This window comes from Poecilia mexicana, unplaced genomic scaffold, assembly GCF_051168715.1.
Source record: "Poecilia mexicana isolate PSO_F unplaced genomic scaffold, ASM5116871v1 scaffold_15, whole genome shotgun sequence".
In the NCBI taxonomy this organism is placed as follows: Eukaryota; Metazoa; Chordata; class Actinopteri; order Cyprinodontiformes; family Poeciliidae; genus Poecilia; species Poecilia mexicana.
Genome location: NW_028263384.1, coordinates 18,754,385 through 18,782,257, shown reverse-complemented (window position 1 = coordinate 18,782,257; position 27,873 = coordinate 18,754,385). Strand labels below are relative to the sequence as shown.

Sequence of the window (27,873 nt, the reverse complement as noted above, 5' to 3'; positions counted from 1 at the left end):
ATTCAAACACCAGGCACATGCTGATTATTACATTTATAGGCTATTTCTTTCATTTAAATCACATTTAAATTATTGATCTACTGATTAGTAATCAGTATTGATCAAATGAAAATTTCTGTTTGATTGCTGCATCTTAATAAAACTTACACAATAAGATTTAAGCCATTTAAACCCCAAATTTGACATATAATTGTGCTATATTGCAATTTATCATATTCTCTGGTTAATTACACAATTGCAGACTGCTTTTTATAATATGTAAACATTTACATATTTGATGATTTTAGGTTTCAGTTGAAGAAATGGCTTCCAAAAAGGAGCAAATTGCAGAAGCACTGAGGGCCACACAAACAATGCTGAACAAACATGGTGACAAGTAAGTGTTAATGCTCTGATATTGCATCTATAATACTTTATTCACTGTGGAAACTCAGCTGTTCACTCCATGTTCTTCTCTTCACAGGATGACGGAGGAGGACAGGAGGAAGACCCAGGAGCAGCTGAATGCTCTCACTCAGGCCTACAGTGAAATCTCTCAGCAGTGTTCAGATCAAACGACCTCTGCAGAAGAGGTTGGGTTCTAGGCATTATGTCTGACTGCATCTGTTGCAAATGTGTGCTACTGTGCCCTCCTGATGTTTAGATGCATGGATGAACATGATCTGCTTTTCCTTATTATAGTTGGAGCAGTTTTCTCTTGCACTTCTGGTATGATATGTGTTTAGCTGGAGTCCAGAGTATCTGAGTATGCTGTAAACATGCTTCACTGCGCCAGCTTTGGTCTGAAAAATCCTCCACCATTCGTGTATTTCAGCTCTCGCAGGGTTCAGTGTCAAAACAGACTTGACTTTTTTAACCTTGCAGTGTGCGAACTAACTAACTCCACTCCTTTTTGCAAGATGTCGGACACCGCAAACGCATGTTAGCTTTCAGTGTGTTGTGCGTCACTCTCCAGTTGTAACCCTGTTGCAGTCTTGCTCTTCTGCACACAATATTTTAACCATGTTTGTGTGATGGTGAGTATAGATTTTGTCTTTCTGGTAAATATTTTAATCCATATTTACAAAGAACACATACAGTTCCTTAAAAATATATTCTTACCTCTTGAAATTTGTTACATCTTGTGATATAACCACAATCTTCAATGCAACAATGCAACCTACTTCCTCCTCATATGCTGATTTATCACATAAAAATACCCCCAAAATACAATGAAGTTTGTGGTTGTAGTGAGACAAAATGTGAAAAATTCAAAGGAGTATTAATACTTTTCCAAGGCATTGTATGTGGAAGTCAAGGCTAGTGGAGTTACTGGCTGTGTTTCTGTTTTTCTACAGAATTTAAAGACATCCAGGGCTGGAGCCACAGGAGAAGTGTTTGATCACTTTGCTTCTGCCGCTCTCCCAGACACGCTCGCAGGCTGCAGCCCCTGTTCCTCTGAGCCTCATGTCCAACTGGACTGGGAAGATAGTGTCCAAAAAAATCACATATACACATCAGCACTGCAACATTCCCCCCAGTATGAATCAAGCAAGTGCATACAAAGTTCACACATTTCCTCTGTGTCTCCGAGTGATGTAGCAGCAGCTAGGGAGGCTTCTACCAGTCGGGGTCTGTGCATGAGGATAATAAAGATAAACCAGATTGACGACGGACTGGATGCGTCCTACACAGGAGACACGCTGATGGTAGAGAGGGCGTTTCACTGTGGGTTGATTCCTGCCTCTACTTATTTAAAAATTCTGGAAAGGCAGAAAGTTATGAGAATTTCTGATGGTTTGTCTTTCTGTGAGCCTGAAGAGGAGCTTAAGCTCAACGAAGTTCATGGCCTCGTTCTTGGGTGCCTCGGTAAAAATGAACCGCCTTCCTCGGAGAGGAAAATTAACCCGCTGAGGTCTGAATCAGGTTCAAGTGATCAGGTGACCACATTAGGGTGCGATGATTGTTCTGGGATTGTCCACAACAATGACGACGTGAGGGTGGATGTAGCAGTTCAGTGTGATTTGATGAGCTCCAGCAGCACCCTCGTAGTGTTGGGACACCAGCAGCAGTTTTTGGGACTTGTGCTGCCCCCTACTGGGGAAATCACAGGCAACTCAATGCTGCGTGACCACCAAATCACCACCAGTGAGTTCACCAGCACACTGCTCAGTAGTCGAGGAAAAATAGCTGCCATTTACATTCCAGGAAGCTCAGAGATAATAGAAATAAACTCTGCTGCCAAAAAGGGTCTGATTGACAGCTGCACAGTAGACACGATGAGATCTGTTGAAATTCCTGACTCACTGCCTGACTTTGAGCACCTTCATGAGACCTATTCGTCGTGGCTCATGTATAAAATGCTTTCAGTGGATGGACGGCATCGTTCTGCATCTGTTCCAGATCCGACCCCTCCCTCTCCATCAGAGGCAGAGCAGCTGTTCATCTCTTACTTGATGATGAACAGCTACGTCGATCTCAGATCAGCCCAGAGGATTTTGATTCTTGACAGTCGGTGTCAAACTTTTCTTCGAAATTTTACTCACTTTACTTTTAACCCCAGTTATGATTCGGAACAGGCAGATGTACAAATGTTGCTCATAAATGAGGAAACGGAGCAAGTAACGGAAAACCCACAGAATCATTTTGATTTTATCTATGATATCAATTGCCCAACTACCCCTGATGAAAACTCTCAACATGAATCAGAGCTGAATAATTTAGTCTGTCTGGTTAATAAAGCGGTGACTTGCAAAGAAAAAATTGTCACTGATGTTCAACCTCTGAAACGAGATTTTACGTATGAACTCGTACAGGTTAATGGCATTGAACCTAACGTAAACAGAGAAACTACTGTTCATTTCAAACGGGCCACACAGCGTTTCCAGTGTGGCTCCGGGAACGCTGACAGTAACAGCCTTGATGACACAGCTTCTCTAGAGACACCATTGCCTCCGACTTCATACTCTGCAAAGAGTAAAAATGCTGATTCAACATTTAATTATGAATCTGCAATAAAGTTTGATCAAGAGACTCTGCCAAATTGCAATGCAGGGTCACTATGCAGAAAATCAACCAATGATGATGTAACCCAGTCTTACTTGTTATGCTCTTCTGATATGATTGAAGGCGAGGACAACTTTAACTGTACCCTTCGGGTTCAAAACGACCAAGTGGAGGAAGAGGGTAATTTTACTGACCCCTTGGGATCTTTAAAGAACTTTATGGCTGAACAGGCTGTACCAGAGCTAAATAACATGCAGTCAGACAAAAAAATCAGTGCGCTAGGACTCAATGAAGACACGTTAGACCTGGAACAAATAGACATTTGTCAGACAGAACAGGAGAGCTCTTTGAAATCTGATTGCACTATTACTTACAGCAATGCATTGAAATTTGGATTAGGTGAAACTGAGCCGGTTGTCATGGAGCTAAAATCCTGCTCTTTCTCTGGAGAAAACGTCAATTCTGACACCTTGCAGGGTCACACTGTGAGTTGGAGTCAGATGTACGGAGCTGAAAACGTGCAGCTGCAGACGACGAGGGGAGCGGCTGTCATGGCGCTTGATTTACCAAATGAGGAAGACAATAAAGACACTGAGGATGCTGATAAAGAAGGAAATGCAGGAACAATGAGTAATCAAACACACTGTGGTGACGAGTCCGAGGTGATCTCACCCTCCTCTTTGATTCCTGCTTCTGGAAACGTTTTTCTTACAGACACTCTGCCTTTGATGGCTAAAGACTGTGACTCACGGGTTTCACTCGACGGGCAGCTGACAGGTGGAGCTGATGTCCGTGGTTTTGTCGAAGAGTACGCTGCTCCTGTGACGGAATCAGACTTGTCGAATACAAGTGGCATGAGCACTGACTCACAAAGCCAGCCTCAGCATGCAGCATCTGTCACATGTTGCTCTGATAAATCTAAGAGCCAGACCATTGATGAGCTTTCCATTGAAGGGAATGACTTCCAGAAAGAATCTCATGCTGTCAGTGAGAGTGAATTAGGGACAACTGCATCATTGTGCAGTGATTTCTGCTTAGAAACGGAACCCAACACAAATATTTGCTCATATTTAAACAGTGAGCCAGCTCAGAGGCTCCACCATTTGCCCTCTTGGAATTTAGTTGAAGGTGCACTTATTTCGGCTTCAGCAGACGAAGGTATCAGTGAAATGAATCGTGCAGGAGCTGCAGGCACATGTGCATCACCTCCGCCAGATGTGCTTCATTTAACAGCAGATTTAAGGACTGAATCTCAACCTGTTTGTAGGCAAATCTCTCAGAGAGCACGTGCTTTTCTTTCTGACACACCTGCACAGCAATCAGACACCCCTCCTTCCAGTCATGAATGTGATGTGGAAGATCCATCAAAGGCTACCAAATATGCATTAGAGCCAAACGGCAATTGTGGAAATGAAATTAACGTTAAAACAAACAAGAAGAGGCTTTCTCCAGAGAAGCAGCACGATGACACTTTCGTGATCTCCAGTGAGGCTGTGGAGATTTCGGTATCAAAGCAGGAACAAGTCGATAATAATGTAAATGTGTCCTGTTTGAATCAAACTTGTGAAACCTCAAACATTCACTTGAAGCAACCTGAAACTGAAAGATTGGGATCAGATCGTCAATCGGAGAGAACTGCTGATCTGCCTAACGGCAGCATTACATCCTCTGTTTGCTCAAGTCAGTCCACGTTTTATAAAGCCGTAAAGGTTTTAATAGATGAGCAGGAGGACACCCAACAAACTGAAGACAATCTACAACCTATAGAAAAAGACATTTTTCAGGGAATAAATGAGAACAGTACCTCAGACCAAACCAGCAGCGACACCAGAAGCTCAGAACTGACATGTGAGGAAGATGAGGCCTGTGAAATCAAAGAACAGGACAATCCTTCAAATATCCAGCAGCAGCTCCTGCAGCTTTTTAAGACGGTCTCTTTGAGCCAAGACTTTTCAGTGCTTCAAGAAATGGTGGAAAGCCTGAGCAGCGCTCTGGGGGGCGACACTCGGGAGGAATGGCTGCGCACTTTGGAGAGCATCAAGGAGGAGAGCTCTGAGGGAGAGGACGAAGAGTCTGCACATGATCCAGGCATCTGGGATCCTGCTGAAGGAGCTCGCCGACCGTCCGCTTGGGGGTCCGACAGCTCGGATGTTTACAAAGCTGAAGAGGTCAAAACTGAGGTAGAGTTTGTTTTTTATTTGTTTGCCTACAATCTTTCATGGATTGTTTTGAGATTTTATGCGGTAGGCCAAATTGAAGGAAATTATATGTGTTTTGTTAAAGCTGCAGTTACAATTACAGTCACTCTTCATCCAGAGACAGAATATTCTCACCTAACTCAATCTTAGTCAAAACTGGATTTGTGTTTATGAGCAGCAGTTTTCAGGTCTGCCAGAATATTTTCATTTGGATTATGGTCTGGACTTTAGTTTAGCTACTTTGCTTTGATCTAAGCAAGTTATTCAAGCTCTGGCTGCATGTTTGGGCTCAGGGCTCTGCTGGAAAAAAATGGATCTCTGCCCCACTTTCAAAACATTCACAGCTTTTAAGAAGTTTATGTTTCATGACAGCATTTATATCTTTGATGCCTTCTTATTAAATCTGACCAGCTTTGCTGTAGCTGCTGAAGGAAAGCACCTCAACAACATTCTGCAGATGTGCATCAGCGCAAGGGATGCTGACTATAAATATCCCTCACTCTTAGAATATGCTTTGCACAAAAACATTGAAAAGATGTGTACTCCTTATATAGACAACTATGCCCTGCTTTGATTTTGCCACACACAAAATCACATCACATAAAATCTTTGTGGAATACATTTAGATTTAATTTTGTAATGTGAGAAAATTAAGGTCATAGAATACAGAGTGAAGTTGGTCTTACACTTTCTTATTTTCCACAGTTGTTCTCCGTTCATGATTACCTGGAATGTGTTGGCAGACTGCAAGATCATGCTGATGTTGTAGAAGATGTAAAGAAAGACCTTTTGATGCAGGCGCCCCCAGTTCACAACATGGAAGGACTGCAGATCCAGCTAGAGGAATGTCAGGTCAGGCAAAAAAAAAAAAAAAAAATCACGGGAAGTACCAACTTTTCTCTTTAGAATGATCTAACATTAATGTTATCAATTTTCAATTTTAGCCATAGATTTTTTTTAATTTAGTAAGCTAATGTTGCTTACTAGTTTGTTGACATAAACTGTCTTTCTTCTAGTCTTTAGAAGCTGAGGTTTCTAAACTGGGCAGTGTCCTAAGAAAGGATTTGGAGAAAGCCAAACATCTCCTAAACTCTGCTGACGACGACCAAATTCCCAAACAGATTCACCAAGATTTGGCCTCCACATATTTGCAGTTGGAGTCAGATTTTGCTGCTGTCTCCCAAATGTCTGCAGAAAGGCAAAGTTCTTTGATTCAAGTCATGGAAGCAGAGAAGGTCAGTGTTAAGAAAGGAAACAATAAAAAAACTAAGTTAGGCAACAGCTAAACAAGCATATAACTATTTTAACTCTATATTTCAGTCACAATTGGAGTCAACATACCAGAAACATCTCGGCGATCTTCTTAACGTAGCGGACATGCTTCAAAATAACTCTGAGATGTGGGATGTGAATTTGACCGCATGTGACGTAAACATGTTGAAGCATATTAGTCAGCTAAACATGGTACCTTTTTAATCTAGCAACAAAGATGCATCAATACATTAGCCAAAACTGGAAAAAAAACAAAAAAACACCTTAATCTGTTTTTTTTCTTTCCACTTCCAGGACACAAAGAGTCTTCTTTCAAAAGAAACCAGACTCAAAATGGAAGATGTTACATTTGATATCCAGTGCTTCATTTCTGAGAATGCTCAGTTTCTTAGCCCAGCTCAGAGCAGTTACCTCCTTAAGTTCCTCACCAGCACACAGCGAGCATTCAGGGAGCAGACAGACAAGCTTGCTACACAGAGGAGCGCCTTAGATACCCTGCTGGACGCTAAAGAGAAAGAAAAGCAGGACGAGGCCTGCCTTAGGAACGAGCAGTTAGAAAAAGAAGTAAAGAGAACACTACAACATTTAATAGACACAGAATGTAGTGATTTGTATCAAAGTTAAAACACTCTATGGAATATATTGAGAAATATCTTTAAGCAAATAAATGACAAATTTTAATTTACAGAATAAGTACTTGTTGAACATCTTTCATCAATTATGGCAAAAGATGTTTCTGATTTTTTTCAGTAGTAAAAACAGAGTGAAAATCTGATTGAGAAAGTAATAAAATAAAAAATACAAATAATCATTTTCTGTTATTATTACAGATAATACAGATACTACAGATATTATTTATATGCACATTTTCAATGTGCATATAAAAGTCCATATGTCAACTTTTATGCATCAAGAAAAATCTCATCTCAGGAAAATCTTACAGTACAGTTGTGTAAAACTATTAAGGCAAGTCACTACATTCTGGCTCTTTTTGTTCTTCTGGTTTTTAATATGTGCATGCATCTGTGTATTTATTGCCCCTAATTGCTTGTAAAAACTTTTTTGTTGTTTTATTTTTATACCAAGGATATGATTACTTCAGAAAAAAATCCAGAGGGCATCAACGGAAAAAATAAAAAATAAAAAAAAAATAAAAAACACAAAAGAGCAGAGACAAAGAGATGCATAAAACCTGAGTGTCCTTGTAAAAACATAAAAAAAACACAACTTTGATCTAAGACACAAGCTACAAGCTAAAAATAATCCTTTGAACTGGCTAATAGCAAAAGCTGAATGTCAAAGATATACAACTTGCTAAAAGTTGCCTTCACCCTCACTTCAGTTCCACAGCCCAGTTTACTTTTATTGGGCTTTTGAAACACCAGATACAAAATTTAAGCTAAAGCCGAGCATCACTGAGACTGGCAGTCTTTACTGCCAGTCTCAGACTTATTTAATGAATGATAAAATGAGATGTCGTCCCTTCAAAAAATAAAAGGAAAACATACCTCCACCATACTCAACATCAGGTTGTTTCGTACGTTGACATTTTTTGGTACTCAATGTAAACTTTAGTTTAAATTACAACTTGGTCTTTTACATTCATTTGCTTTTGTTTGTTGATTTCCATTTTTGCATTGTTCTTACCTTTAACATTGTTTGTTTCTGAATTTGGAGCTGATTGATTCTTCTATAAAAGCCTGTATATTTTGATAATGTTTGCATGCGTTGGTGTTCACCACTGCCTCTGACTAACATCTGTGCTGCTTATATTCCACAGGTCTCAAAACCCCAGTGGACTAAATGCATCATTGGAAAAAAATGTTTTTACACACACCAAACCTATGAGACCCACACACATGCACACGCATAAAGAAATATCTTCTTGACCTTAGTGGCATCACAAAAGACCAAATGGCAAATCTGAAACGGCATGTTTACAGCATACTGGATTTAGGTTACTCTTTGCATGTTAAGCCTGAGTGTTTCAAAAAGGTTTCTTCTTCTTGTTCAAGTTTGTTTGAAGATAATGTTTTATATAAAATTTACCTCTGAAGGTTTTAAGTGATGATAGCACCTTTCATGTTTTCCTTTTTCCTTTTTTGTTAGACTTTACTGGAGAAGCACAAGGAGTTCACTGAAAAGCTAGAGGAAGTGTGTGATAACCTCACTCTGACTGAAAACCGACTGATTGGTCATCAGCAGCAGGCTGATAATGCCGAGAGCGTCACTGATCTTCAACAGTACCAGCATGACCACCAGGTTTGATGTTGTTTCATTTGTTTCACATCAGAAATGAAATAATTAAAATCTCACAGATCAGTCTGAAATTAAGTTATTGTTACGATCAAGGCTCTGCAGAAAGACGTGCTGACGAATGCCAGCGCTTTAAATGAAGTGATCATCAGCACTAAGAAGTTTCTGGAGGAAAACCGCAGCAAGCTGACACCTGACAAGATTGCGAAAATCGAGAGAAAGTTGGAGGAGGCCAAAAGCAAAGCCGAGCTTATGAACGAGCGAGCGGAGGAGTCCCGGAAGGATTTAGAAAAAGTTGTAACGACAGCCATAAAACAGGAAAGCGAAAAGGTTCAGGTTCCTTCCACTTCTGCTGTCTGAAATAAAAACAAAAAAAATCTGAATTTATAGCACAGGAAATCAACATCGCTAATGTGTTGTCTGTTTAAGCAGGCAGCAGCTGTTGAACGGCTTGAAGAGAGTAAAAGCAAAATTGAAGGTCTTCTGGACTGGATATCCAACATCGGGAATGAAAACATGAGGAGTCTGAATCAGACAGACCATATAAGTAAAGAGAACGGGAACTTGCCAGAGGAGACCTCGGCCAAAGGACTGATAGAGGATGATGATGCCAATGGAAATGCTTTGCAGACTTCTGAAAAGGATTTTGGCAGCGACTCCAAAGAGGAGAACGCTGCATCCCTGGACCTTGATAAACAGTACGACCGGGTCAAGGTACAGCTTGTTTATTCTAAAAATGTTACGCTTGTAATACTTCCCAGTCTACTTCATGTTGTATACAGACTTTAGACGTTTTAGATCGAATATTAAGCGCATAGCCAGGTCTTTACCTCACTTTTTATAAAATGGACAACTTTCAAGAAGTAATGAATTGCAGTCGTAGATGAAATCACAGTGAGTCCTAAAATGGTTATATTACAAACTGTTCATACAAAGTATCAAATAAAAGGACAAAGCTTAGATAAAGACTATAAAAGACTTGCAGTGTTTTGCACATTTTATTGGGATTGTACATAGTGTTTTACTGACAAATATAAAAATTGTGGCGGCATTAATATTCAGCCCTGTTTACTTGAATACCCCAAAATAAAATCCGGTGCAACCAGTTGCACTAGGAAGTTACCAAGTTGGTAGAATGGGGACAATGTTAAGATGACAAAATGTACAAGAAGTGACGCTTAAAGTTTGTAACATGGAGTTACATTTTCTTTATTGATTGAGACCAACATTGAGTGAGAGATGGTAGATCTGGAAAACTGACTGTATTCTGTGCAAGAGACTTGCAGCTGTAATTGTAGCAAAAGAAAACTCTACAAATTGTTGATTTGAAGGTACTCCCTGCCTTTAAGGCAAGAAGCTGAATATGAATGGATGAATTATCTCTGTGATAATACTTCTGTTTTCCACAGGCCCACCATCAGGAAATTCTCTCCCAGCAACAAGATCTGATCATGGCCACACGGTCCGCTCAGGCCTTGCTCGACAAACAAGCCAATATGTTGTCTCCTGAGGAGAAGGAGAGGCTGCAGAGAAACATCCAAGACCTGAAGGAGCGCTACGAGGCCTCACTGACTCAGGCTGAACAGCAGATGAAGCAGGTGCAGTCAGTCCAGGAGGAGGTGAAGAAGTTCGAGGATGACTGTGACGAGTTTGAAGACTGGTTGAAGCAGGCAGAAGGAGAGATCGAGTCTCTGGGAGCTCCTGCAGGTTCCCTTAACATCCTGAGTGATAAACTTCAGAAGCAGAAAATGTTCTCAGAGGATGTCATTTCGCACAAGGGAGACCTTCGCTTCATCACGATGTCAGGACAGAAGGTGTTGGACGTGGCTAAAACCTGCGGATTGTCTGATGTTACTTCTAAGAACGCTTTGCTAGACGTGGACACTTCAGGGACCTGCACAGCTGTCAAGGATAAACTGGATTCAGCAGCCAGTCGGTACAAAACGCTGCATTCACAGGTATTTCGTTTTCATGTTGTTGGTTGCAGTTGCTTAAAACTGCCACTGGGTGGTAGCAGTTCTTTATAATGCTTTTTAATGGTCAATGACTATTTCTCATTTGATTATATGTTCTAGTTTCATGTGATCCTTTGTAGTCAATTTTTGGATGTATCCACCTCATTTTAGTGCAACGTGCTTGGCAACAACCTCAGGGAAGTGGTTGACAAGTACAAAAAGTACGATGATTCAAGTACGGGTCTTCTTAAGTGGCTCAACAACTCAGAGGACGAGGCGAGAAAGCAGCAGTCAGAAGCCATCGCAGCTGACCCACAAACACTGCAGAAACAGCTGGAGGAGACCAAGGCAAGGATTTAACGATTTAACTCTTTTCAAGTTCAATTTTTTTTTTCTAAAAGACTTTTAGCCTTTTGATTCTTTTAAAATGTTATTAACACTCTTAATTTTTGTGTTTGTTTTTTTTTTAAGTTTGGCCTAAGTTTACTTTATCCAGATCTTCAAGTTGCCTGTATTTATAATTTTCATCAAAGCAAAATGCATTTCTGGTATAAATCCAGTTCTGAGTAGATTTTTATTTAGAAATAACATGTTCATCTGAAAGCATTAACTGGGTTTTAAAGTCACTGCAGAATAGCTCTGTCTTACCTTATACAGTGTTTCCACCATCTAAAATACAACAGAGCTATTTCTGGCTCAGTGCGTTCACACACATAAATAGTTTTCACTCTGGTTATTTGTAGCTTGGATACTCCTGCAAAAAGGAAACAAGAACAGGCCGACAAAGCTATCTGTGTGAAAGCTTTTCACTGCAGTCGACTTTAACATTTCTCTACAGGGAGATGGTGAATTATTGCATAGATATGCTGTGATAAGAGGCGGCTGTAAGCCAAGGAATGAGCTTAGGACTTGGAGATTGAAATATTAGCAATCTCAAAAATACTGGAAGCCTTAACGTTTTCCTGTCAAAGCAGAAAGGTTATTTTAATTCATATGCCTAGAATGAGCTGTTATTTTTTAATGCCAAGTGTATCCTCATTGAAACATATCCGTCAGATATGCAGATATGTTTACAGAAAACATATGTTATGTTGATAAATTAATACATTGACATCAAATAGATCTTAATCTATGGAATCAATTATGACAAAAAAAATTTTCTAAGTCTATGTGATGGGGAAGATTGAGAAAAACAATTTTTATAGCTATTATTTGTTCTATAAGGCTTTAAAGGATTAAACCTTTTCAATCAGTTGTTTTCTTTTCCCATTGCAGAAGTAAAAATATAAATGTGAGGTTGAGAATTGAGTTTTTCCTGATTTGTCCTCTACTAATCCGCAGGCTTTACAGGGTCAGATGATGGGGCACCAGACGGCCGTCGACATGTTACGTAAAACAGCCGAGTCATTAGTGACATCAGAAGGAAACCTCCTGAGCAACCCGGATGAGATACAGGAGACAGTCGGTAAGCATAGGCGGATTTGTCTGCATGGAAACCCAATCTTTTGTCTGTTGAAGCCAAGAGGGAGAAAGTTAATTTTCATGTTTCAGGCTGCATATAGTACAACAAAAAAACATTACACTAACAGCTACAACAACAAATGATGGAGCACAAACAAATCACCAACAAATTGGTGACAATGACGTTTTACATCAACAAGATTAGCAGCTGAGGACTAAAGCCGAGGAAGAGAGGAATTTATGAGGTCAGTTTGAAGCACAACAAACGAGCTGCCTTGTCTCCATTTTGCAGAAGACATTGTGGAGCGCTATGACAACCTTTCCAAGTCTGTGAGTGACCGAAACGAGAAACTTCAAATCACCCTGACCCGATCTATGAGTGTGCAGGATGGCTTGGATGAGATGATTGGGTGGATGGAAGGAGTGGAGGCAAGTGTGAAGGAGGAAGACAAAATACCTTTGGATTCTACGTCTCTCGGGGACATGCTCAGTAGAGAAGCAGTAAGTTTTTTTTTTTACCACCTACTCATTGATAGCTTTTCTTTCACATCACAGCTGTCTGCAGTCCCTTTAACTATGAAATAAACTTGTATCAGGCATTAGAGCAGGAGATAGCGAGCCGCCAGAGCAGCATCTCAGCCATCAAAGCCAAAGTCAAGAAGTTTGTGGAGACGGCCGATCCCTCCACTGCTGAGCTCCTGCAGTCAAAGATGGACGCTCTCTCCCAGCGCTTCTCTGATGCATGTGACAGGCATAAGCAGAAAGTTTCCCAACTGGAGCAGCTGAAAGAAAAGGTGGAAGAGTTTGAAAAAGTCACAGATAAGGTCCAGCAGTTTGTCACGAGGCGGTCACAAGAACTGGATGAAACAGACGGACCTGGAAAAACCTTTGGTGAACTGTCTCAGCAAATGCAGGTGTGCATAATGTTTATTTAGTGTAACATTTTCAGTGTTATTTTTTTTTTTTTTACGTGAAACTTAAACTTTACGTTTGTATTTCCCTGTAGAGCACTAAGGCGGAGATGGCTGAATATGCCAGCGATATGGAGAAGCTGCAGACTCTGTGCAGAGAGTTGTGTGAAATAAGCCCGGATGGAAGCAAATCTCAACTTCAGAGCAAGATTGAAAATGTCTCAAATATTTTTAGCACCTTCAAGAACACAGTGAACGAAAAGTAAGTGCAATAAAAGAACACTTTGCAGCTTGTCAGTGCACAGATCACGTTACGCTACGCTCTGACTGACTTTCCTTGACTATTGCAGGGAAGAAGAGCTATCGTCCTGTCAAGACCAGCTGGGAGAGTTCAGGTCTGCGGTCTGCATGCTCACCAAATGGCTGGAAGAAACCAATGACAAAGTGCCTGCCACTCAGCCAAGTAGCAGTGAGAAAAACCTGGAGAAAGACCTGCAGATAGTCACTGTAAGTCTGATGTAAATTAATATCATATAGTAGAAACTATTCCTTCAGCACTTGTATTCATCTAAGTGTGCCTAAAATGTAGGAACAGAAGTCGCAGATTACAAGGTGCATCACATCTGTTACACAAAAAATGTTTTTAACAGATATTAGCCTCGTCCTCCCTAACCTCCCTTCGGCCCCAGCTTGCTTTCTCTGCCAGTTAATGACAGATGAACAGTGAGTGTTTACACAGAGACGACCAAGGAGTAAAACACTGTTATCTAGCTGAGAGGCTGTTTTCAGCACACTTCATCACAAAATGCATCATACAAAACAATGCTTGGAGAGTTCCAGCGTATAAATTTAGTATACCTTAAGTCATCATGGTTTGATTTTTAAATGTTTTGAATTATAAATTGTTTTCATTAGGAGCTGCTTGATGAATGGAAAACCAAAGACTCTGCAGTCAAAGACCTGAATAGTAAAGGGTCGGCGCTGTGCAGCCTGATCACTTCGCTCACGTCCCCTGCCAAGACAAAGACCCCCAACAAGTCCGGTAAGGGTTTCCATCCATCTCGCATATTCTGAATTATTTAGAAGGCGAGGAGGCATGGTGTTTGGGATGACTTGTGTTGTTTTGTAAGACTAACTGTGCAAGAACTTATATCAACAAACCTGGCAGTCGGTGCTCTGCTTTTCATCTCTTGTCTTTTGTCTTTGCATCAGCTCTAACTAATGGTGGTGGTCCAGCAGGCCATACCTACCTAACCCATAAAGGTAACCAAGAGCGGACGCTAGTGTGGAGAAAACTCTGTTTGTGGTGAACTGTGATATTTCTGTGTTGAAGTGCAGTGGCTTTGGACTGTTACGGGATTCTCACCATATGCTAACTTTGAATAAAAATGAGTCTGTTTCATTGAACATCAACATTCTAATAAAGAACAGATGCTTTTCTGTTTTATTCAAAGCAGAACAGCAAACTTGTTTTCCTACTTCTTAGTGCTATTATAATGAATGCTGTCCTTACATTTATTCAAGGTTATTTGGATTTCAGTCAGTAGAGTTAAACAGAAACCTGCTGCATAGAGGTTTTTAGTGCTGTTGATTCCATTTTTTTCCAAAATCTTTTGCTGTTCTGCTTTCCAATGCTGCAGCACAAACATAATAAACTCATCTTAACTCATTTATTAGTCTGGAGGACTGGTGACAGTTCCAGTCATCCGGATTAGTCTTTCTTGTAGGCAATAAGGAATATAGCTGCATTCTTCATCCAGCTCTCCAGCCATCCTTAGCAACAGGCGGGGGAGGGGCATTATCAAACTCTAAATTGTAGGAACAGTCTAATAGATCATCTTGGGTTGCAGCAATAACCCAAAATATATATATTTTTTACTGTAACAAAAACTGCTGTAACAAATTCAGGCTTATGACTATTTTTAGTTGCATCAAAACTCAACAGGCACCAAGTTTGTTCACACACATATTTTTCAGTAAGACCGTCATAAGTTTATTTGGTCTCACTTTGATATGTCTAATGTTATATGTAGTCCCTGCTCTAATTAAGGATTAACTTATTGATAGACTGTCATAGATAGAACTGCCGAGGGGAGATTAAAAGGTTTATTTATGATATCTTCAGAACTGATGGGAATCCAGCAGAACATGTCGTTCGTCAGTGAGGGATACACAAACCTTGGAGAAACACTGAAAAGCCGTGTGGAGCAGCTAAGTAGTGCGCTACAGGAGGTGAAAGAGGCCCAGAAGGGGACAGAGGAGATGATGACATGGCTGAAGGACATGAAAAAGACGACATCATCCTGGAACACTGCAGCATCTGAGAAGGATTCTGTGGGGACGCAGCTCGAACAACAGAAGGTAAAGATGTTTTTCAGCTCATCAAGCAAAGCATTCATGTTGACTTTGCCAATGTTTTTTTTTGTTTTTTACTTTGAAAAGAAGTGGTGTTCGTGGAAACATTTTATAAATTATTTAACTCTCACAGACATTTGAAGATGCCATGAAGCAGAAGCAAGAGCAGCTCCAGAAACTAAGAGAGAGGCTTCAGGGTCTGATCTCAGCTAATCCACGCTCTCCCGAAGCAGAAAAATGGAAGAAGATGCTTGCAGAAATAGGTATGTGTAAATTGTATTTATTTATGTCACTGACAAGCTTACAGGTATGTTGGGCTTTATGTTACACTGTCAGCTTATTGTCTAAAAACTGCAGTGTGTATTAACATAATGGGATATGATCTCAGTTTGTGCTCTAAATAAACAAAAATAACACATTTCTGGTGCCAAGATGTGCACAATAGGAGTTCAACAAAGTGGCAGAGGTCAGAAAGATGTGTTTGTGCTTACTAATACAGAGTGCCATTGTTTTTCTTGGCTTCTTCCGTAGATACTGCATGGACGGAAATCAGTGGCTCGGTGGAAGAGAGGAAGCAGAACCTGGAAGAGTCCAACAAGAATCTAGAAATCTTCCAGACCACAGAGCTGCAGCTCAGCCAGTGGCTCTCAGAGAAGGAGCTGATGATGGGTGTTCTTGGACCTCTCTCTATTGACCCCAACATGCTTAAAATGCAGAAGCAACAAGTGCAGGTTTGCAAAAACAGCAAAAAAAAAGAAAAAAGAAAAATTGACTGTAGTAGGAATGAGCAGCTCGACAATTAAAAAAAAAAAAAAATCTGTGTTCTCCAGATTCTGCAGAATGAGTTCAAGAGCCGTAAAGCTCAACACGAGCGACTCGAAGAAGCAGCCTCTGCCATCCTCAGCTCAGCAGGCAACCAGGATCCCTCAAGTGGGAAACTGGTGAGGGAAAAACTTGCCTCCATCTCCCAAAAATGGCAGGGCCTCACTGGACAGCTGGACCAGCGGGACAGCCTCATCGACCAAGCGGTGGTGAAGACGGGGCAGTTTCAGGAGCTGCTGAGGAGCCTCGGCAACACGACCACTCAGCTGGAGAATCAGCTGACCAATCATCACAGCAGCAGCACCCAGCCTGACGCCGTGAAGAAGCAGCTGGAAGACGTCCAAAACATCTCGGCTCAGCTGAGGGAGGAGAGGAGGAAGCTGAAACAAGCTGAGGCCATCAATGCGGAGCTCTCAGCGTTGGTGACTGAAGACTATCTCAAAGCTGACCTGGTTAGGCAACTGGAGAGCGTCAACAAGCCATTTAAACAGCTGGAGGACAAAGCAGGTTGGTGTTTCAACTTTATCGCAGAATGCTTTTTTCTTTTTTTTTTTTTTCTTTTTTTTTGTAGAGATGCACCAAAAAAAATTGCCTTAATGACTCGATTTGACTATTTTTTATATGAACTGGCTCTTACCAGTAAGAGGCCAACTGAAATCTCAAAAACACAATCTTTTTCCATCTAAAGAACGTATCACACCAAAGAGAAAACACAACACTAACCACATCAACACTCAGCATTGAAGGTGTTAGTGCGGGAGAAAACTCAAAGCAGCCTCATTTCATTAAACAGCACTGGTAAACGCGCCACATCAAAGCCCTAACAAAACCCATTCATGTGTAAGTTGTCACTGAGTGGAAATAAATCAATGTAAGCTATTTTCCTATTTGGTGAGTTTTTCTGGCTAGATTAAATACAAAATATGTAAGAGAGCTATATCTTCTAGAGAGAAAGTTCATTCATACTGCTGGAGAGAAAGTGAGTATTTAGCAGAAAACAGTTTTATCTTTTCCAACTTGTACTTCTATTTTTTGTCAAGGAACAAGCAGCTAACCTTATAGTGCGTTTTAAATAGCTCAAATTTAAATTAAGTAATTTTCTCTTTGTTTTAAAATGTTAATACGAAGTTTGTTTATGCACTTGTGTCTAACACATATTATGGATCCCTGTTCATGGTGGGATTGGTAGAAGTATTGTTTTTTTACGAAACCCGTTACTCGTAGATCGAGAGATATTGCAATTGGCTAAAATTAATATCAAGCCGTCAGAGCTTTTTTTTTTTTTTAAAGTGGAGATTCCATAATCTGCCACCAAACTCTGACTGGTGCATCCCTGTGTTTGCTTTAAAATATCAAAAAAGGTGTTTTAGAATTCTTATGTGTTTTTGTTTTGCAGCTAAACGGATTGAGCAGCTGAACTCGACCTTTGCAAGCTCTCAGCAGTTCCATCAAACCTCCAAAGACTTCCAATCTTGGCTGGCCGAGAAGCTCCAGGACCAGTATGCGTCTCTGCCCATCTCTGCCAAAGTGGACGTCCTGCAACAAGCTTTGGAGGAGCACACGAAGCACCAGACGTCTCTCAGGGAACACGAAGAAGCTTACAATGCGATCAGAGGAAAAGGGGAGACGTTGCTGCAGAGTACTGATGGGGCGGAAAAGGTGGCGCTACAAGGACAGCTGACTACTTTATCTTCCAACTGGGAGGAAGTGAAGAAGAGCTCCGCAGAGCAGGCTGACAAACTGAAAGCCGCCCTGCTGAGATCTCAGAAGTTTCAGGAGAGTGCAGAGAAGCTGAGTTCCTGGATTCAGGACTGTGCAGCCAGTGAGGGTCGAATCACGCTCACTGTTGACCCCGCTGCCATCGAGGGCTCCATTTCTCAGGTAAAAGCTCTCCAGAAGGATGTTGACAAGCACAGAGGATTGGTGGAGCAGCTCAACACAAGTGCCGAAAGCCTTCTGGAGGTTGCCAACACAGACACTGAAGCTATAACAGAGGAGAAAGACAGTATTGGTGCAAGACTAGACAAATTGGTGGAAGGACTCCAGGTCAAAAGGGAACACTTGGAGAAAATCTCGCACACTGTTAAAGAATTTAATGATGCCTACAAAGAGGCACAAAGTCAACTCGAAGGAGCTAAGAATCAGGTTGATTCATTTGAATCAAAAGGGGTTCAGGCACACAGTAACAAAAGCCTTACAAACTTGAAAGCCCAACATAAGAGCTTAGAGGCAGTGCAGAACCAAGTGGAGCACATGAAGACCTTGGCAAAGGACCTTGTAGTAGATGTCCCTGATGCTGAAGGAGTGACTGATCTCCTGCTCCAGACCGATAGCCTAGAAAAGGACTACAGCAATCTTAACACAAAACTGGAGGAAGCATGCCAAGAGCTGGAGAGTAAGCTGCAGGGTATTGGACAGTTCCAAAACAGCATTCGTGAGATGTTTACCCGTTTCACTGAACTGGACGACGAACTCGACAACATGTCTCCAGTGGATTTAGACCTGGCCACCCTTAAAGAGCAACAGCAGAGCATTCAGAATTTCACAACGAAGCTGCGGGAGCTGATGGCCAACACATCAAACGCTGGGGACAGTTGTAAGAAAATGCTAAATGAGTCTGAATCTTCGCCAGACCTGTTGGGCCTGAAGCGGGACCTGGACGCTTTGAGCAAACAGTGCAGCAAACTCATGGACCGATCCAAGGCGAGAGAAGTCCAGGTGCAAAGTACTCTTGCCAAGCTGGAGGAACTGTATGATAAAGTGCATCACGTGGGAGATAAACTGTTCAGAGCTGTGGCCAGGGAGGCTTCCCAGGAGGCGGTCAGCCTGGAGACAGACGTGATCAACCAACAGCTGGATGCTGTAAAGGTACGTTCTTACAAACCAAATTAAAATTTTTGCATTTGCATTTTTTGGATTTTTATTATAGTTTAGTTTAGTTAAACTGCTGTGTACCATGGTTTGGTGCTCCAGCTCTTTGAAATCCATAATGTTTGAAACTTTAATGTGCATTCATTCTACTTTTAGTGCAATCTATGTATGTCGTGAATGTGTACCGTTTTATTTTCAGCTAGACCGCAATAACGTTTGTTGCACTCTTTTATATTTACAGATTATGTTTTTATGACTAAAGCTCTAGAGGTTAGAGTCCTTGTCAAACGGTGTTTTTGACTAAATTCCCAGAGGATTTGAGTCCCAGTTAAACAAGGTTTAACTGAAGTCCTAAAAGGGGCGCGGGTTTTAATGTTTTTATCTTTTTTAATCATTTGTTTTCAAAATCTCTTTCTCTTTCTCACTGTTTATTACATTCTGTTTTTATTTTAATTATGTAAAGCACTTTGAAATGCCTTGCTGCTGAAATGTGCTATACAAATAAGATTTGATTAATTGATTTATAGATATTTCAATCCAACTGCTTTTGAATAGAAAACCAGTCTAATATATGTGGAATTTTTAAAAGAAACTTCCCTTTTCTGTATACAAAGTCTGTCTTAAAATCAACATGACTTCTTTAGATATTGGGATGTATTTTTTCCATTATCGTACTTTGGTTTTATTGAAAATATACTTTTGCACCATTTTCTTCAATGTTCCGGATCATTGCAGAATAGCTGTTTCAGGACATCTCACCCAGTGGATCAATTACAATTTTCTTTGGTCTGTGTCAAGAGAAAATATACTTTTGTTTTTTTACATTGGTCATCCACCCTAGAATTGGTATGAAGTCAGCTTTGCACGTTTTTTATTAGAATTTTAGAGGCCTTAGGTTTTCCTAAGTACTTTTTCTGCATACATAGCAGTCCTCTGGGGACTACTGCTGTGTTCAGTCAGGACAGCTGGCGCTCACAAAAGCACTGGGGTCTATGTACAATCATAAGGGCAAATCGGACAGTCCGTCACAGCCAGGTATTTCTCAGCAGGGCGTCACTTTACACAGTAATATAGCTAAGCCTGTGTCCCGACCTCTTAACATTTACATAGTTATTTTATGACCAGTTATAATAACAGATATCTGGATTCTGTATCAGTAACTGATGGGTTGATATTTTGAAGGATCTGAAATGGAATGAATGCTTGTGATTTGTGGGAAAATTTCGGTGAACACCAAGTTTGATCACTAAATATGAAAATTAGGGATGTGCCGATCAGGTTTTATCCTCCCGATACCGATCACCCATGAGGGCCGATACACCGATACCGATCACCGATACCGATCACATAATTATTATTATTATCATAAACACTACCGGTTACATTATGTGGAAAAAGGAACCATGAATTCAACTTAATTTAGACAAAAACTGGTTTTTAATAACTTTTTCCAAGAACAAAACAAAACGGGCATTGTGCAAATTGTACTGCTATTGATAATACTATGTTTAACAGACTGATAACATATGAAGGCTCTGAAGAGGCTAAATAATACAAAGAGCCAAAATAAAACCTCTCAACATTGCCAAGAAGTTCAAGTATAAAACTTAACATTCAAAGGCAAAAACAGGTTCCATTACAATAAACAGTCCAGATTTACTGAATGAAAACTTCCTGATAGCATGGCGGCTAGCTGATTACTGCTAGCTCTGATTGGCTGTTTCTGACTGAGCGGAGTAATTATGCAGAACAGGGAGGAGATCGATTATTTTTTTAGAGATTATCTGTCTCATGTTAGGACAACTAAAGTTTTAATATGTATGTAAAATGTATTTTTTAAGTTAGATGCTGCAGCTTTAAGCAGAGGTTCGGTGTGAGAGTCACTACCAGGTGGAGCAGAAGCGAAGCTCCGTCTGTCAGATATTACTACCTGTAGCGTAGCAGCGGTTCAACAGGAGAGCAGAACCAGCGTCTTACATCGCAGCTCGAAGACTTAAATAATTTTGCGGGTTATTTGTTTAGCTTTCTGACCGTCATGCTAATCCAGGTTAGTGTTTGTAGCTGTGCGCTGTTTTACCTGCTATCTGATCCTCCGTATGTCTTTTTTACTGCAGTGAGCCTCGTTGTAGCCAAACTCCGTCAAGTATCTCATTGTTTTTATGTCGTATTAGCTTCGTTGTGTTGATGCATTTTGACCTGCTTCAATTTTCCGCCGCAACACGCAAACCTCCCCATTCACTCAGTGCGTTATAGTTACACATCGCTTAGGATTTGTTGCTCCGCGTTTGCGCAGAGTGCAGGAAAGAGGAGACCAGCTGCACAGGCAGGTTGGAAATGAGATGATCGGTATCGGCAACAAGAGCCAATGATCGCCGATCACCGATCATGCACTTTTTCACGAAAATCGGCCCGATTGTGATCGGTGACCGATCGATCGGCACACCTCTAATGAAAATAGGTTCATGGGTGTTAGAATATTGCTGAAACAATCAACCAATCGAGACAATTTTGATTATATTGATATGGTAGTTGTCATGTACAGCTACGCTTTTACTTTTGTACATGTGGGGGTCAGGAGTTTATTCATTATCAAAATGTGCAGACAGATATGAAACATATTAAGTCCCCTAAATTCATCTCCATTCCTCCAGTCAATGGATTAACCTAAATATGTGGGTGACAGTCTGAAAGCCTTCTTCATTTACAGTAATACATTACATTAATCTAAAATAATGTAAACAGTAAGTGACTGCTCTATGATGTAGGTCAAACGTTGTTTTTTTTTTTGTTTTGTTTTTTAATTTATCCTAGGAGTGTTCTGGACTCTCTTCACACTATCCTTTATCTCACATGCCTGGATTAAAATATCACTGAGGTAGCGTGGGGGTGGAAGTGTCAGTCTCTTGAGTGGAGTTTTGGTTTTGTTGGCAATCACAGAAAAAGTGATTGATTCAAAGTGTTGCTAAGCAGCAGTGGCGTTATTGTGCACACCCAGTCTTTGTCCTGCCGCTCCACGGGGTTGAGAGGTCATACATGCCTCAGCTGCTTGTGGAAAGTCCTTGTTGTGGATAATATTTAGTTTTGAGAGGACATCGGAAGCAAACAGTGACTCAACTTTGTTTTTATCAATCAGACTGGAGGCTTCAGCGATAAAGAAATGAAATAAGTTTTAATTTGCGTTTATTTTACTCTTCTGTTACCATTTTTGGTTAAGCTTTGAGAGAGACTCTGTGTGTTTATTTGACTTAATAACTTTTCAAAAGCATAGCAGACCTGGTTTATGTATGTCTTAATGTGTGTAAAGGTCAGTTGTACTGACTCAACACTTCTGCGTGTGGGCGTACAAGTCTTTTTTCAGCTGCTCAGACATTACATCAGGATCTTCTATAACTTTAAAAGAATTTGTACCTACTGAATCATACTTTTTACTACTCTAAGTCCCTGATGTTGAGGATAAAAAGAAAGAAACAAAGTGTCACTGAAACCATCTATTATATCCTGCTCTGTGGATCATGACACATTTTCCTTCAGGTGAAACCTGAAACTTCTGCAGGCCCGTTAGTGTAAGAGCAGAGATGCATCATCCTTCCTGGAAGGTGATTACTTTGAGTTTTCCACTCGGCAGAGATTTCTAATCTTTGTTTTCTGCACATACTTACATCTTTTTATGGCATCTCCGTGTCACTATCACAGAATCAGGCTTAAGAAACCCTAGCCTCTTTTACATCTTTAGTGTTATCCCCTAGCTTATTTTAAATGCAAGTGTGTTTAATGTGTCGGACATAATTCACAGTGCTTTACACGTAAATATATGGAAACAGGTAATGGATAAAAAAAACCCAATGAAATATCTGGTCAAAGTTTAGTATGACATAAAAAGTTAAGATTATATTTTAAAGCAAATGAATAGCAAGTAGATGATGAAAATGGACTGTACATTTTAGTAATGCTTCCACAAATAGTAATGAAGAAGCAAACCATTTTAAAATAAAATATGCAACATTTTTTTATTTTTTAGCCTTTTTCATCTCAGTTCTAGCAAACTACGTTGATATCATGTTGCTATGTTTGATTTACTGATAATGAGAACATTCCTTTTCTGCATGTAGCAACAAACATGATGTCCTTTGTTGTAAAAAAAAAAAGAAAAGAAAGAAAACACCAGTTAGTATCTCAAAGTCAAACAGAAAGAGAAGATTACTTTCAGGATTCAGTTGTGCTTCTGCTTGGGTTTTATTTGCAACTTGGAAAACAATGAGATTTTCTAATTATTGTGGCGCTGACTACAAGTGGTAAAATAAGTCAATGTGTTTCTGAAGTGCCAGTGAAAAACAACATAGAATCTTAAAAATCCAGTGTTTTTCAAATTCATTTTAGCAGATCCAGATTGCAATCATGTTTTCAGTGTAGAAACTTTGTTTAAATAATGTTAATATCAGTAGTTTTTTTTTTCTATGTAGCCTGAAGATCAAAGAATATAAAAAGCTCTTTAAAACTAAAAGGTATCAACTACAAATTCCTATTATTTCTTCCTATTTCCTCTTGTTTTATTCTTCTTCATTTGGTTGGATGTAAATGTAAAAGCCCTATCGCACACTTGGCACAGCTTCTGGTGTTAAATTACCTGAGCCCTGTGCCTCCCTCAGCATTCCACTGTAATTAAGAATATCTACAGGGTCCACGGCGACTGCAGGGCAAAGAGAGAAAAAAGGGAAAACGTGTATCTGTTTCAGCATATTGTGATGTCATCAGTGAGAACTGGTTCGGTGTGTAGTGTGTGTGTGTGTGTGTGTGAAGCTTGCGCGTGCTGCTTCCCCTCCCCATTCTCTCAGTCGCTGAAAGAAGAAAGACGGAAAGTGAGTGACTGTGTCAGGATGTGGAGGATGGCTTAGAAATGAAGTCATATGGGCCGAGGAGAAATGAGGGGGAATTAGAATGAGGGGGGAAAGGGTCACATGTCCACCAATCAACATGTGCCGGAGCAGCTCGGAGCACAAATGGAGTTGTGGCAGATGTTGTCTGAATAATGAGCGGGGGCGGGGCATGAAACCTTCTGCCAGGAGGGTGTCTGTCAGTGCGAGGGGAGCGATGTGAGAAGAAGGGCAGGCTTTTTTTTTGTTTATCCCGGAGTACCAGCTCCCCTCAGAGCTGCTTGTATTTTCAAGCAGAGCTTTCGGGATTTGTTTGTGGATATATTGTTTGTTTGTTTGCTTTTTTTTTTAAGCTTTTTTCATTCGGGTAAACTGGATGCTGTGAAGATTCTGGAGGAATAAGGGAGCACTTGGGACAAGAGGAACAGACAATAAGTTTTCACGAAAGCCTTGAGGAATATTTTGGGAATTGGTGCCTCTACAAAAAGGCAGGACTCTGATTCCTAATTTGGAGTGTAAAAATGTAACATCACTGCTCTTTAATTGTTTTTATCGGCTTAGACATGTTTGTATTTCTAAAACTTTTTACATGTGGAATACTTCAATAGAGACAATTTTTTTATATTACTTAAAAATATAACAAGAAATGCTGAGAGTGTATTTCTTGACTTCTGAGTCAGATGATCACAAACGTGTTTGTATACAGGTGCTGCTCATTTATTTTGACCTCATTGCTTAGTGTGTACTAAAGCACTGTGTAGTATACCTCAAAGGATTTCATACTCAATCTCTTCTGAGTTTTGACCAGTAACAATTGTCTGGGAAATGGGTAAACCGCTGAGCAGACCTGATTGCCTCAGACAAAACCCGTCCTGTGTTGGGAAGGGGGAGGAGGAGGACCTGAACATTGATGACTGCTACGTTCCCCAGAGATCCATATACGACACCGTGCGACTCAATGAGCAGATAGACTCTGGATCTAAGGGAAGCCTCTCTTCCAGACACTTTGCGGGGACTTTACCGTACACGCATCGCACCTTGGACCTGAGCAGCCTCTGTGGGAATGGAGGTCTCTCCACTTCTAGCTCGTTTGAACTCCGGACGAGGAAACCCGCAATTCTGGATGAGAGAGCGGTCTTCGATGGGCTCAAACTCAATGGGAACGTGACAGGTGACACGGTGCTCTCTAAGTCACGTCTTCATGGAGGAGAGAAGAAGGATCATCCTCATCACCGAAGGTCGTGGAGGACCTTCGTTCCTAATAATTTGGGAGAGTTTGCGAGCCGCAGCGGGACCCTGTGTTCCGGGACTGGGGAGAGGCCCGGCTCTATTGGTGGCAAGAGGGGACAGAGTATGACAACCTCGCTTACATCTGAAGAGGACTCAGGCCTTTATAGTCCCTCTGTTGAGAGGGACCGACACAAACACAGATCCCACAAAAGAACAGGCCCCGGCACAAGAAGCTTCTCATCCTCAGAGGCAATGCATACCTCTGGGGATCTGAAAACAGGGCGTTCACTCAGCTCAGGGCAGGAGGACTTTCCTTTCAGTCCCGTTAGGGACAACCAGTCTCTTTACCACAGCAGCAGCATGATTCAGGAGTCAAGACTGAAAGAAAATGTAGTGGTAAAGCTTAATGAAAAGGACAGCCAGAGCAATGGAGAGCATAAACCCTCCACAGGGAGGTCATCTCTGGGGTCTGGTTCCAGAACGCAAAATGGTACCTGTGGCTATCGCACTAAGGCTTTAACAGACTACGATGAGCTCAGCACTGCTGAGCTGCTGGAAGATGTATCACCTCAGGATGATTGTGAGCTGGTTAGTGTGGTGGTGACGCAGCCTGAGGCGTACGGAAACTCTGTAGCTTCACCCACAGGCAGCACCCAGCCGACAGATCCATGTATGCTGCAACAGCAAGGGGCGTCCAAGTACAACATGGAGGAGCTGGAGGAATTCCTGCAATCACTGGAGGCCTGTCTCCCTAAAAGTTTACAGACATTCCAGCATGCAGGGGAGCAGGAGATTGAGGCCTTACTAAATGCCATTGCTGGATGCCCTGATCTTGAACCCTTTGGTTTTTATTCCCCACAGGTGCCTATAAATAGCATTTTTCTTCATTTCTAAGTTTCTTTCTTATTAGCTTGCCCAGCACACATTTTGGGTAACTGATGTATCTGTTTAAAGTTTATTCCTGGCTGCCTGGATTCATACATATGTGATTACATGATCTGTGAATGAGATTGTTTCCCGGCAGTCCAGCCTGGATGTCATTCACAGCTGTGGTTTAATTGTTAAATCTGTTTTTTTTTTTTAAGTCTAAGTCATTTTTTACTGTTGTCAATGTGGAAAAAATATGTAAGAGAATATCAAAGTGAAAAGAGTAATAACATAAAAGGATGTTTTAGGGCATTTAAAATTAGAGGACCTTCCATTATAAATAAGTTGAGTTAACCCTTACAATCTATAATGACCCAAATTATATGTGAAACATTGTTGCTTTGTACAAATTAGTTTTATTCATTCTAAGTAAACTAATTTCATTGTTGAAGTGTAGAAAAAAATTGTCTTGTTTGAACAATAATTTTAAAATGACTTAAAAGCTTTTATTTTGAAACGAGTATTCACTGTTTGTTCGTTTTGTCTTTAGGCTTTCCAGAAAGAAGACATTGATCCACTGCAGACGCAGCTCCATGACATCAACTCACTTGGGCAGGGCCTCATCCAGAACGCTGCAAAAGGCACCAGCACCAAAAAAATTGAGGATGACCTGGACGGCATCAACTCTAAGTGGAATACTCTTAATAAGAAGGTAGTTTCAGTTCTTATTAGTTTGTGACTGTGATGTGGATATTTGGAGAAGGACATCCTTCATAGTATTTTAAGCCCTTCTCAAGTGAGTGACTTGTTCATATTTATAACGTGTATGCAGGTTGCTGAGCGTTCAGCACAGTTGCACGAAGCCTTGCTTCACTGCGGAAGATTCCAGGATGCTCTGGAGTCCCTTCTCAGCTGGTTGACCGATACAGAAGAGCTCGTTGCTAACCAGAAGCCTCCTTCTGCTGAATTCAAAGTGGTGAAGGCACAGATTCAAGAGCAGAAAGTAAGTGTTAATTGCATGGTGTGAAATGCATGAGCACCAAAGCAATTTCGACTTTAGCCTCAGCACTTCAACACTTAAACAAACATCTAACATTTGCTTTGCCATTCATCTGACTTCGGTGACACCCATTGTTAACCATGAGAGTTTAACACAAAGCTTTTTGTGTAATGGACCTCTAATTTGCAACTGTTGGATTTACTGGTTTTCTAATTATTGCCCTTAATAACTCACTCTCTTTGTTCCTGACTGACAGCTCCTGCAGAGACTGCTGGACGACCGAAAGCCAACCGTGGAGCTCATAAAAAATGAGGGAGGAAAGGTTGCAGAACTGGCAGAGGCTGTGGACAAGGAAAAGATCACCAAAGAGATTGAATGCTTGGGAGAGAGGTGGGACAATCTGCTCAAGAAAGCTGAAAACAGGTCAGTATATACATGCACGTAACTCATAGTGCCCAACTATCTATCCATTGTAAAACACGATCGCTCATAAAGCATGATTTCAAATGTCTTGCAGAACAAATTACATTCCTTTAACTTCTATTTGCATTTTGTACAATCAAGTTTTATGGCTTTTCAGTGTAACTATTTTATTACAGAATAAAACGGCTGATTCGTATTTATCAAAAATAATTTACAAAAAAAAGTTGGAAACCAGTTTTGTGTTTTTGTTTTCAGGCCTAGAGTCAATTCTTTAATTTGGGGTGTAATTTCTTTTGTGTACTTACATAGTGACTTTTTTTTTCATTTTTAAAGTAACTTAAGCTCATTTGTATTGGATAAAGCATGTCTGTGAACATCAATATTCACGTACTGCCA

General features: G+C 40.7%; 1 protein-coding gene across 6 annotated transcripts in view; it reads left to right on the top strand.

Moving 5' to 3' along the window:
* The window catches only part of dst (dystonin), a 114,434-nt gene that overhangs the window by 59,647 nt on the left and 26,914 nt on the right, over window positions 1-27,873 (top strand). For 5 of the 6 annotated variants that reach the window (XM_088013010.1, XM_088013011.1, XM_088013006.1 and 2 more), the window contains 27 exons: window positions 288-376; window positions 464-572; window positions 1,338-5,165; window positions 5,889-6,035; window positions 6,200-6,418; window positions 6,504-6,647; window positions 6,750-7,019; window positions 8,565-8,717; window positions 8,808-9,041; window positions 9,144-9,425; window positions 10,121-10,669; window positions 10,838-11,014; window positions 12,008-12,131; window positions 12,420-12,628; window positions 12,724-13,041; window positions 13,134-13,300; window positions 13,389-13,545; window positions 13,954-14,080; window positions 14,251-14,301; window positions 15,164-15,399; window positions 15,527-15,656; window positions 15,925-16,124; window positions 16,224-16,722; window positions 17,612-19,083; window positions 26,605-26,766; window positions 26,887-27,057; window positions 27,311-27,477. In XM_088013010.1, coding sequence (XP_087869136.1) covers window positions 288-376; window positions 464-572; window positions 1,338-5,165; window positions 5,889-6,035; window positions 6,200-6,418; window positions 6,504-6,647; window positions 6,750-7,019; window positions 8,565-8,717; window positions 8,808-9,041; window positions 9,144-9,425; window positions 10,121-10,669; window positions 10,838-11,014; window positions 12,008-12,131; window positions 12,420-12,628; window positions 12,724-13,041; window positions 13,134-13,300; window positions 13,389-13,545; window positions 13,954-14,080; window positions 14,251-14,301; window positions 15,164-15,399; window positions 15,527-15,656; window positions 15,925-16,124; window positions 16,224-16,722; window positions 17,612-19,083; window positions 26,605-26,766; window positions 26,887-27,057; window positions 27,311-27,477 — 10,391 coding nt within the window. The remainder of the gene's footprint in view (window positions 1-287; window positions 377-463; window positions 573-1,337; window positions 5,166-5,888; window positions 6,036-6,199; window positions 6,419-6,503; window positions 6,648-6,749; window positions 7,020-8,564; window positions 8,718-8,807; window positions 9,042-9,143; window positions 9,426-10,120; window positions 10,670-10,837; window positions 11,015-12,007; window positions 12,132-12,419; window positions 12,629-12,723; window positions 13,042-13,133; window positions 13,301-13,388; window positions 13,546-13,953; window positions 14,081-14,250; window positions 14,302-15,163; window positions 15,400-15,526; window positions 15,657-15,924; window positions 16,125-16,223; window positions 16,723-17,611; window positions 19,084-26,604; window positions 26,767-26,886; window positions 27,058-27,310; window positions 27,478-27,873) is intronic. The other variant, XM_088013008.1, reaches the window with a different exon arrangement.